Consider the following 13,093-nt stretch of genomic DNA (forward strand, 5'->3'; position numbering starts at 1 on the left):
GTATATGAATAGGGCGAGGGTTTGCGGACTATTACAGAAGTGTTCTCATGACAGATAGAGGGGAGGGAGAAGAAGTCTCTGTGAGTTCTGTAAACTGTGGTGGACCGGCCGGACTGGCACAGCAGGTATGTCTTTTGTAGCTTGAGGATGGTCTGTGCTGGGACACATGAAGGCTCTTTGCACTGAGTTGGGCTCAGTCTTGCAGTGACTGTGAGTAGAGTAAGATTGTACAATTTCTGGGTGTTTCTGCCTGGGGGTCTGCAGATTTCTGCTTTCGAGAACTGGACTTTCTTAGGTTTCTTTCACACGTCAGGTTTGGTCAGCGTTTTTCATCAGTATTTGTAATCTGAACTCAGGAGTGGGTCCAAGATACAGAAGAGGTTCAGATATTTCTATGACACGTTTATTCCAAATGCTGACGGCAATAGGGCACTGTATGGCTGCTTTCACACCCGTGTCGCAGAATCCGGCAGAATGTGTACAATGTAGCGACATGGTCCAGTTATAGTCATTGGGGTATGTCCGGTACCGGTCAGGTCGGCACCGCCATTAATTTCATGAATAACAATAGTGCTAACAAACACCTGGGATCACAGCCTGGCCATGTCACATCTTTTCTTATATGCACTGTACATTAAATGCAACTTTTTATCATACAAATGTAATTCCTTTTCACTACTTTTTGGGAAATTGCATAAATAGCACCTCCATAATATACAAGAGACCCATTTTGGCGGGTGTGAGTGTCTCCTAACGCACTTTATTATTAGAACCAAACTGTCAGAAATAACACATTGCAACACACCAACATGCAGCATGTAGTAATTACACATTTATGACACGGGTGTATTATGGAATCCTATATAATCATTACATGTCTATTATCTGAGACCTAGAATTAGACATTTGGATGGTTGTTGTTATATGTGGAGTCTTTGGATATTTGTGTTTTCTCCGGTCCTTATTGAAGCAGACCATAATCTGACACCATTGATCTGCCAAAAATCCACATTAGTGTTAACTAGTAATGTATATACTATTCCACGAAATCCCAAGGCTCTACAGAGCCAAGGTCGGGAGATGCTGGGGATGACATCAGTGGAGATCATGGAGGAATGTCATGCACTTTGTATTATTTAGTGGCACGGCACACTTGCGAGTTGCAGCTTATTCTAGTGAAGTGGACTTGACTAGTGAAGAGTTTGCAAACACATTGACGTTGCGATAAAAATCCGAATGTTCTTAGATTTCTATTTTATGTGCAATTCAGATTTGGAACCTGTTTTATGGTCTATGCGTGGGGCACTGTGAATGCACGTGGGGTCTATGTGGGTGTAGGCACAGCATGCCTCCAGATATAGGGAAGAGCTTAGTTTAGCGAGTCTCGAAGAGAGTGTCACAGCATGCATGCCCGAGGGTCGTGGCAGTGCGGTGTCGCAAGCTATCCTGTTAAAAGAAAAAGCTGCCCCACTAGCGAGAAGTTGGTCTATCTCCAGAGATCCTGTGAATTGTGGTAAAGTGTCTTCTTCTGTGGAGAATCCAGACCTCTACTGTAGACTAGACCATAGATGCTGACCTCGAGCCTCCACAGGGTTCTGAGATGTCAAAGTCGTGCCGTTATGTGAATTTAGCTATAAGAGTTGTGTCAATGTGAAACCGCCAGCGTGTTTACCATGGGTTGTATCTCTTTTGGAGTAAACCTTAGTTTCAAAGACGTACAGTCAGGCTTGGACTGGCCCACAGGAGAATCCTCCGGTGGGCCCCTGTGCAAGAGTGGGCTACCACCCTCTAAGAGCAGTACTTGGCACTTTATACTTAAATCACAATGTACAGACTCAGGCGGCATCTTATTCATTGAACATCTACCCAGTTCATCGTTATATAAATTTGTGGTTGAGGATAATGTCACATTTGTACGTAGTTGGAAAGTGGGGCCCTAAGGTTGGTTACTGGTGGGCCTTTGGCACTCCAGTCTGACACTGCATACAGTATATTGTGATATGCCAACAAATGCATAGTGATGCCGATACTACAATCTAACAAAATCAGGGCATGGATTTGCTTATATTAAAAAAACTATATATTGTAAGGCACATGAAAAAGCATAAATAAATCCATGAACACAACCAACACATAGAATGAGATGTGAGAGCCAAAAATAATCCCCAGCAATAAGGTGTATAAGGTGTAGAATGGTGTAAGACTTACAATATGTATATATGAGGAACCAATGAGTAGTTAAAATAGCATGCTAAGTGCAATCGATTCAGAGGGGTTCCCCAGGAAGTCGGTCAGAGCAAAAAAATGGATAAATATATAAAACTGTAGTCAAAGGCCAGTAATGGTAAATAGTATAAGGTGGATGCTCTCCCACAAAAAAATACATGTGTTTCCTATCTGCTTTCTAAGCATAGTTATTATTATTACTAGATGGTGGCCCGATTCAAACACATCGGGTATTCTAGAATATGTATGTATATAGCAGCTACATAATATATAGCACAGGCCACGTAGTATATAGGAGCCATGTAGTATATAGCACAGCCCACGTAGTATATAGCAGCCATGTAGTATACAGTACTGTCCACGTAGTATATAGCAGCCATGTAGTATATAGTACTGCCCACGTAGTATATAGCAGCCATGTAGTATACAGTACTGTCCACGTAGTATATAGCAGCCATGTAGTATATAGCAGCCATGTAGTATATAGTACTGTCCACGTAGTATATAGCAGCCATGTAGTATATAGTATTGTCCACGTAGTATATAGCAGCCATGTAGTATATAGTACTGCCCACGTAGTATATAGCAGCCATGTAGTATATAGTACTGCCCACGTAGTATATAGCAGCCATGTAGTATATAGTACTTCCCACGTAGTATATAGCAGCCATGTAGTATATAGTACTGTCCACGTAGTATATAGCAGCCATGTAGTATACAGTACTGTCCACGTAGTATATAGCAGCCATGTAGTATATAGCAGCCATGTAGTATATAGCAGCCATGTAGTATATAGTACTGTCCACGTAGTATATAGCAGCCATGTAGTATACAGTACTGTCCACGTAGTATATAGCAGCCATGTAGTATATAGTACTGTCCACGTAGTATATAGCAGCCATGTAGTATATAGTATTGTCCACGTAGTATATAGCAGCCATGTAGTATATAGTACTGCCCACGTAGTATATAGCAGCCATGTAGTATATAGTACTGCCCACGTATTATATAGCAGCCATGTAGTATATAGTACTGCCCACGTAGTATATAGCAGCCATGTAGTATATAGTACTGTCCACGTAGTATATAGCAGCCATGTAGTATACAGTACTGTCCACGTAGTATATAGCAGCCATGTAGTATATAGTACTGTCCACGTAGTATATAGCAGCCATGTAGTATATAGTACTGCCCACGTAGTATATAGCAGCCATGTAGTATATAGTACTGCCCACGTAGTATATAGCAGCCATGTAGTATATAGTACTGCCCACGTAGTATATAGCAGCCATGTAGTATAAAGTACTGTCCACGTAGTATATAGCAGCCATGTAGTATACAGTACTGTCCACGTAGTATATAGCAGCCATGTAGTATATAGCAGCCATGTAGTATATAGTACTGTCCACGTAGTATATAGCAGCCATGTAGTATATAGTATTGTCCACGTAGTATATAGCAGCCATGTAGTATATAGTACTGCCCACGTAGTATATAGCAGCCATGTAGTATATAGTACTGCCCACGTAGTATATAGCAGCCATGTAGTATATAGTACTTCCCACGTAGTATATAGCAGCCATGTAGTATATAGTACTGTCCACGTAGTATATAGCAGCCATGTAGTATACAGTACTGTCCACGTAGTATATAGCAGCCATGTAGTATATAGCAGCCATGTAGTATATAGCAGCCATGTAGTATATAGTACTGTCCACGTAGTATATAGCAGCCATGTAGTATATAGTACTGCCCACGTATTATATAGCAGCCATGTAGTATATAGTACTGCCCACGTAGTATATAGCAGCCATGTAGTATATAGTACTGTCCACGTAGTATATAGCAGCCATGTAGTATACAGTACTGTCCACGTAGTATATAGCAGCCATGTAGTATATAGTACTGTCCACGTAGTATATAGCAGCCATGTAGTATATAGTACTGCCCACGTAGTATATAGCAGCCATGTAGTATATAGTACTGTCCACGTAGTATATAGCAGCCATGTAGTATATAGTACTGCCCACGTAGTATATAGCAGCCATGTAGTATATAGTACTGCCCACGTAGTATATAGCAGCCATGTAGTATATAGTACTGCCCACGTAGTATATAGCAGCCATGTAGTATATAGTACTGTCCACGTAGTATATAGCAGCCATGTAGTATACAGTACTGTCCACGTAGTATATAGCAGCCATGTAGTATATAGCAGCTATGTAGTATATAGCAGCCATGTAGTACATAGCAGCCATGTAGTATATAGTACTGTCCACGTAGTATATAGCAGCCATGTAGTATACAGTACTGTCCACGTAGTATATAGCAGCCATGTAGTATATAGCAGCCATGTAGTATATAGTACTGTCCACGTAGTATATAGCAGCCATGTAGTATATAGTACTGTCCACGTAGTATATAGCAGCCATGTAGTATATAGTCCTGCCCACGTAGTATATAGCAGCCATGTAGTATATAGTACTGCCCACGTAGTATATAGCAGCCATGTAGTATATAGTACTGCCCACGTAGTATATAGCAGCCATGTAGTATATAGTACTGTCCACATAGTATATAGCAGCCATGTAGTATACAGTACTGTCCACGTAGTATATAGCAGCCATGTAGTATATAGTACTGCCCACGTAGTATATAGCAGCCATGTAGCCCACGAAGTATTTAGCAGTGTGGGCACATATCCCTGTTAAAAAAAAAAGAATTAAAATAAAAAATAGTTACATACTCACCCCCTGGGATCCAACGGCGCTGTGGCGATGGGCGCGCGGCTGCCGCCATCTTCCGTTCCCAGGATGCATTGCGAAATTACCCAGAAGACTTAGCGGTCTCGCGAGACCACTAAGTCTTCTGGGTAATTTCACAATGCATCTCTAGGACCGGAAGCTGGCGGAAGGTACAAGCGCATCATCGGACTACGGAGGGTGAGTATAGCAAGTTTTTTTTTTTATTATTATTTTTAACATTAGATTTTTTTTATAATTGACGCTGCATAGGCAGCATCAATAGTAAAACGTTGGGGACACACAGGGTTAATAGCAGCGGTAACTGAGTGCATAACCCGCGGCATAACGCGGTCCGTCACCGCTGGCATTAATCCTGTGTGAGCGCATGATTTAAATCCGGCTTCACTGATTGGTTGTGCCGGCCGGCGACATTGGTGCGGGATTTAAATCACGATTTAAATCCCGTGGCAATGTCGCTGATTGGTCGCGCCGGCTGGGCGTGACCAATCAGCGAAGCATGATTTAAATCCCGCGCTTTATGCCGCGGTGTAACGCAGTCAGTTTAACGGACTGCTACAACGATATGTGGGTGGCGGGCGCTGACTGGGGGGGGGGGGGAGTATGGAGGAGGCACTGACTGCAGGGGAGTAGGGAGCGGCCGGACTGTGCCGGTCACTCCCAAGAGTGCATTGCGGTCTTGCGAGATGATGACGTAGCGGTCTCGCGAGACCGCACGTCATCATCTCGCGAGACCGCAATGCATGGACCCGAGCATTGCGAAGAGCGGGAAAGGCCTGGGCTGCATCCGGGGGCTGACGGACGGTGAGTATATAATGATTTTTTATTTTTTCTATTATTTTTAACATTGGATCTTTTTACTACTGATGCTGCATAGGCAGCATCAATAGTAAAAAAGATGGTCACACAGGATTAATAGCAGTGTTAATGGAGTGCGTTATACCGCGGCATAACGCGGTCCATTAGCGCTGCCATTAACCCTGTGTGAGCGCTGACTAGAGGGGAGTATGGAGCGGGCACTGACTGTGGGGAGGAAGGAGCGGCCATGTTGCCGTCGGACTGCGCCCGTCGCTTATTGGTCGTGGCTGTTTTGCCGCGACCAATCAGCAACTTGGGATTTCCGTGACAGACAGACAGAAAGACGGAAATGACCCTTAGACAATTATATAGTAGAATACTACAGCGCCATTTATTCCATGGCGCTTTACATGTGAGGAGGGGTATACATAATAAAAACAAGTACCGTAAATTAATCTTAAACAATACAAGTCACAACTGGTACAGGAGGGGAGAGGACCTTGTTTGGCTGAATCAGACCTAAGTCTACATGGGCTTCGGCACCATTTTCTTGTGGAGTACCAACAGCGCCCCACGCCTTTTACTTATTGGTATTTCATGCACACGATCCTGCAGGCAGCACTGGGCATTGGACAAACCTTTCACTAGAATTGCTTCTAGACAAATCTGATTCTTTGCCCTCTTGGGCACTTGCCCCAGGGCATCTGCCGTGCTGAGGAAAATACTTGCTACATGGCAGGTATCAAGGTGAATGTTGTGTCTATCCCCATACATGAGATAGATTTATCTACAGTATAGGAGTTTGCACGCTGGAGCAATTTCACTTATCTGTGCAGTCTGGGGTAATCTAGGGAACCTCCAGTGATTATATGGTCATTGGGAGTTTCCACATGTGGAAGTACCTTATATTCCTGTCATTCAGAAGTGTACTAGTTTAGTGTCAGTGAGCGGTGTATAAAAATCTCTCCAGACTGCAGGTAAGCTGTCCATAAGTTTATGACCCCGCTGTATGTAGTAGCCAAAAAGGTAAAAGAATTAATATGCTTTTCTCATTGTTTAATTATTTGAGCGCCCATTAAATTGAATGCAGATTAGTGGGGGGTCCCGGTCCTAAGACCCCCATCGATCACACAAACCCCTCCCCGAGAGGTGCACAGCTCAGCAGTTCAGAGAATAGGACCGCACATCTCCTACCCAAGTGCGCACATAGAATGGATGTGTTCAATAGAAAACATAGGCCATTATTATCTCCTTGCAGTGGCCGGTTGCAGACTCCATGCTTGACGGCCTGCTCGCAGATCGCTGCAGACAACCTGCTACAGTCCCCCTGCACTGTTCTCATACTGTAGAGACAAAGCTGACTCTGCTAGCGGCCTAGGAGAACACTCAGTCTGGGCCAGCAGCACAACCATGCTGCTGGTCTGAACTGGCAATCTTCAAAGAGCGCACCACTCTTTTCGACCCCCGTCAGACAAGAAGCCCAGAGGCAGAGGAGTGGTGCACTCCTAAAGGATGAACCTTGGAGAAACCCTCTAATATAAGAAGAGAGTAAAAGATGTCAGGAGAACTCTTAGTATTACTTTCCTGGCTTAAGCTATACTTTGTTATAGAAATCCTTTCACAAACATGAATATTTGCATTAGTCAATGAACCACAGCAAGGGCAGCACAACCTTTATCTGGAGGGAATCAAGAAATGGATTTTCTCTGCTGTAAACATGGAAATCCAAGCTGAGTCATGTCACATTAGATGGAAGTATGTGAGGCAAATGATGAGAACCACAAGTGCAATGGGTGACTTTCCTTGGGATCTCCCTTTTCCAAGTTAACTACAATTACATGTCCTTTCCTCCCTCAATTTGTTACAATTCCATGTCCTCTCACCCACCCCTCTTCCAATTCATTGCAATGACATGCCCTTTCTCCTACCCGCACCCATGTCCTGTTCTACCCCACTAAGCTAAAAAATAAATTTAGCACTTCTCCAGATGACCCTTTCAGCACTACTTCAATCCTCTCCTGAAAGGGGACTTGGTAAATGACAGAGTTGGCACAATTACGTCATTGGGCATCTGAGTCATAGAGAAAACACTGGGCAGGAGGCAGAGAATGGCTTTCGGCAATTACTATGTCTGTGACTTGCTGACAGCGGAGCTGAAGAAATGCTCCCTGCATGGTGATGCATGCTGCCAAAGTTGATGACCAAGGCTATACTGAAGATAATCTGGCCATAGACCCCCTTCCAGCCCCCCGTAGCTTTGGGTATCAGGCACTAACGTGGATTACATTACAACCAGTCCCTAACTGCAAGCAGAAGGAAAATGTTTTGCGAGTGTACATCTATTAGTTGGCCTACTTTGGTTCACTAAGTAATTCATGTCTCCTTGTCGGGTATGTTGAAAAATATGTTTAAAACACTTAATGGTGCAAAGATAGTAAAACGGGTTTTTATTTCTGTAAAATAAGCCAGATTTGTGGCAAATTTAGTTTGGTCAATCAAGTATTTGGAGGAGAAACATTGCATTTTTCTGCCTTCCATAAAGGCCACCTCTATTGAGTGTACGGCTTATTGTGGTCATATGGACAGATACTCCAGTCTATGCTTGGGGACTTTACAGGGTTACCTTTGGTCTCCGTGGTGCCTCTCTGATTAATGCCCTCTTTGCCCAAGCTGAGAATTTTGGTAGGTGGTCCTTTCTTGGCTGGTTTGTTGTCGTACCATACTCTTTCCACTTGATGATAATGAATTTGATGGTGATCCGTGGGATCTTCAGAAATTGGGATATTTTTTATAACCCAACTGACTTGTTCTTCTCAACAGCTTTGCCACCACTTGTTTGGAGATCTCTTTGGCCTTCATGGTGTTTGGTTAGTGCTGCCTCTTGCTTAATGGTGTTGCAGCCTCTGTGGCCTTTCCGAAAAGATGTGTGTATACTGACCGACCATGTGACATATTGCACATCGGTGGGCTTCCGTTCACTAAGCATTTGACTTATGAAGGTAATTGCTTGCACCAGAATTTTTTAAGGGCTTTATCGCAAAGCGGTGAATACATATGCACATGCCAATTTTTAGTTATTTGATCCCATAAATTTAATTTATGCCTATCTTTTTCTCGCTTCATTTCACCAACTTGTACCATTTAGTGCTGATGCTTCTCATACACAAATCGGATTGCAAAGATATTTAAACACAAGTTGTAATGTAACAAAATAGGTAAAAAGCCATGGGGGTGAATACTTTTGCAAGCCAGTGTAGACTCATGACTAGAATTTATCATAAATAATGACTTGAAGGGAAGACAAAATTATATTTTTATAATTGTAATGACTGTAGATTGCTTTGTAAGGTTTTTTCCACTTTGACATTAAAGAGTCGTTTCATCTTTCTGTCGGTCAGTTTCAAAACCCAATTAATTCTGCAGTGACTCATCGTCATGTTTCAGGTTTTTTTTCTGTGTAATGACAGATTACATGCATGCCATCATTTTTTTTCCTGTTCGATTGATCATAATAGTCAAGCGTAGAAAACTGCCTTTGTATGAATCAGAGGCATCCGGAAGTACAGCAGATGCCTCCAGGACATCTATGGCGGCACCATTGTACCTCCACAGATAAGACCATATACATAAGATCACCTGTAAATGACAAGTGAGACCTTCCTGAAAGTCACAGAGCAAACATGAATCTGATACCTGATACACAGTATGCTGTCTGTATGTTGCCAATTTGTGCTGTAATTGTAGTTGTACATCTGGAAAAGTGGCTTATCAGGTTCTGTGCACAAAAAAGATTAACGTGTCTAATATTAGTTACATTTCTTTGGAATTGTACAAGAAGAGGAAACATGATAAAGTGGGATAAAATAAGTATATATTCCACAAAGACCCCCATTAGCCTCTAGTACCAAAAAGCAGTGTAGGCCCTATTCACATCACGTTTTTACCATACCTTTAGTGCGTACACTAAAGGTTGCAACGTACATGATAAACAATCTGAAATTATCATCATGATTTGTGTATCAAACAGATGCCATTATGCAGTATATGGACGAACGTATTGGCTCACCTACAGATCTGGGCATCTACAGGAGCTTTTATGGCATCCCATCCTTAATCAATAGGCACTAATACAGCATTGGTCTCCTCTTTACATCTGTAACTTCTTTCACTCTTATGGGAATGTTTTCCACAAGATTTTGGAGGGTGTCTGTGGGAATTTTTGACCGTTCAAAAGAGCATTTGATGATGGACAAGAGGAAGTGGAACGTCCTCACAATCTCTGATCTAATTAAAACCACAGGTTCTCGATGTGCTTGAGGTCAAGTTTTTCCACCCAACCCTGTCTTAATGGACCTTGCTTTGTGTACAGAGCACACAGTCACTCTAGAACAGAAAAATAACATCCTCAAATTGTTCCCACTACGGTGGAAGTACAGAACTGACCAAAATGTCTTAGTATGCTGAAACATTATGATTTCTTTTAATTGAAACTAGGGAGACTAGGCCAACCTCTGAAGAACAACCCCATCCATCCTACCAAACACTATAGTTGTCGCAATGCAGTCAGGAAAGTAATATCCTCCTTGCATTCACCAAAACAGGACTTGAATATCAGGCTCCATCATTCCACAGAAGCATATATCTACTATTCCAGAGTCTAGAGCTTTACACTACATCTGACGGTTGGAATTGTGCTTAGTTTTATAAGTTTGCCATGCAGTTGCTCAGCCATGAAAACAAATGCCATGAAGCTACCAACACAGTTTTTATGCTGTGTAGCTGTGGTAAGAACATTAAACCTTTGCTATATGATATCTATGCCTGATTGTAGTGAATATTGGTAAAATGGATCGCCTGATTGACAGAAATAACATATCTCCAAGCTACTATCAGTGTAATGCTTACAAGGGGATTTCAGCACAAAGATAATGCGAAAACATCAGCTTCCCCTGCTCTGGATTACTCACCGAACATGTAAATACTTGTTAAAAATCTTTGGCCATTTCAGAAATGCTTTAAACATTTCAAGATATTTGAACACCGAGAATTCCTGAACTTTTTCCTAATGCACGCTTGGCACTCACCACTACCTATGCGGGTTCAGCCCACATGTGTCACTTTGCTCATTGTAGAAGTGTGTGATCCATAAGAAGACATCTAATTAGGATTAGCTCATACCAACAGTTTGTTTTATAATTTAGTTGATGCTGAGCGATATGTCTACATGATAAAACTTGACTGTTGGCTTATGTAATTCAGAAGGATGCACTAGCACTGGGTCTCAGAACTGTTCACACCACTCAAACTACTGTATATGTTTTTTCCGCAGCCTTCCCCAATGAAGTTCCTCTGACGTGAAGGAGTAGCATGGCTGTGTTCAAGCAGCAGAAGGTGGAAGACCTGTACACCATAGCTGATGAGCTAGGAAGGTAACATGAGGCTTATTTACAGCTCTTACAGGATTATAGGCCCTAAAATAATAATGTGACTCTTTCTGAGCTGTTGACTGCCCTGCAGCTGTTTCTTACATCAACGTGACATGCCTATTATCTAAACCAGAAAATGCAACTTATTTCTTTACCATTCCATTTGATGATCTGTAGACATGAAAAAAAATATCAAAACATAAACCATGTGCCTTCAAATATTAAATTAAATAATGGAATGCATTGATGTTATTATGGGACGCTGAGATTTATACTTAAAAAAAGCAGAATTTTGTAATTTACCTGGGTTGTTCTGGATTTTAAAATATGGATGCCTTCTTAAAAAAAACTGGGCCAACTTTATAAACAGGTTGTATCTGGTCCAGCAGCAAATCCGCATTCACTTCACCAAAGCTGAATTACAATAATACTTAGAGGTTATCCACTTTAAGAAAAGTAAGCATCAATAGCTTTTATATACATAACAAACAGAACAGATGCTCACCTTTCCAGTATCCGGCTGCTTCTGCTCCAGGCTCAGTGTTTTGGCTGCAGTGGTTACATAACATCGACAGCTCACATTACTGCAGCAGCCAATCACTGAGCTCAGAGAGATCTACGGATGTAGACGGCATGATCTGCCAAGCTCAGTGATTGGCAGCGGAGGTAATGTCAGCTGTTTACATGGCGTCACCATTGCAGCCAAAACCAAGAGATGGGAGCAGCGATGGAGAGCCTGTCGGCTCAGGGAAGGTGATTACCCTATAACGCTGAGTCAATTCTCACGAACAAACCGTGAGTCGGGATAGTTGAGGAGTTCGAGGTCAATAGCCAGGAGGGTACATCATAAGCAAAGGGAAGAGACAAAGTCGTAGTCAGGTAAAGGTCCAAGGTCAAAATACCAGGAGGGTAGCGAATCAGAGAAAAAGGGTTAAGCAGTTGAATGGTCAGAACAAGGTCCAAGGTCAGGCAGCTATACATCAACAGGCAAAATACAAGGCATAGATTAAAGCAACCACACTTAGCTGAAGCTACGACTGACAGCTATCTGGGATTCCCAGCTCAGTTAAATAGCTGAACAATCGTGGGATTCATGAGCACCTGATAAGAGCTCAGCATCTCCAAGTCTCAGATTGCACTGTTTTATAAAAATAGGTAGATCAGCACGCCCCTGCACCAGACTGGACAACTAAGCTGTCAATCACTGAACAGACAGCTCAGTACTGAGGGGTGGAATCATTACATACTCTTTCTTTTTGCTATGTATATAAAAGCATTTGGACTCTAACTATCTTAATATTGAAAATCCCTTTAAATAAGTTGTGCATGTAAATGAATACAGCTGTAATATATCCTAATAAGGGCATCTTTGTTACTTTCTAGTAGTCTGTGGTTCCACTTTTCCTGCCAGCAAGCTATTGCAATGATCAGAATCCTCATTAATTACCAAAGTAGGTGTAATAGAGTGAACCAGTTACTATAATACACTGAGAATAGGTTGTGCATGGATTAAATTGTGGAATTTTTGGTGATGGAATGGCATCTACTATATAATTGTCTAAGGGTCACTTCCATCTTTCTGTCTTTCTGTCTGTCCTTCTCTCTGTCACGGATATTCATTGGTCGTGGCCTCTGTCTGTCATGGAAATCCAAGTCGCTGATTGGTCGCGGCAAAACAGTCCGGAAGAAAATGGCCGCTCCTTATTCCCCGCAGTCAGTGCCCGGCGCCCGCATACTCCCCTCCAGTCACCGCTTACACAGGGTTAATGCCGGCGGTAACGGACCGCATTATGCCGCGGGTAACGCACTCCGTAACTGCTGCTGTTAACCCTGTGAGTCCCCAACTTTTTACTATTGATGCTACCTATGCGGCATCAATAG

At 42.4% G+C, this 13,093-nt stretch overlaps 1 protein-coding gene across 1 annotated transcript in view; it reads left to right on the forward strand.

The window, feature by feature from the left end:
- The window catches only part of DAPK2 (death associated protein kinase 2), a 75,968-nt gene continuing 62,875 nt past the window's right edge, over positions 1-13,093 (forward strand). The window contains exons 1-2 of the mRNA XM_069765570.1: positions 1-125; positions 11,116-11,215. Coding sequence (XP_069621671.1) covers positions 11,154-11,215 — 62 coding nt within the window. The 5' untranslated portion in view covers positions 1-125; positions 11,116-11,153. The remainder of the gene's footprint in view (positions 126-11,115; positions 11,216-13,093) is intronic.

Source organism: Ranitomeya imitator, chromosome 4, assembly GCF_032444005.1.
Source record: "Ranitomeya imitator isolate aRanImi1 chromosome 4, aRanImi1.pri, whole genome shotgun sequence".
NCBI lineage: Eukaryota > Metazoa > Chordata > Amphibia > Anura > Dendrobatidae > Ranitomeya > Ranitomeya imitator.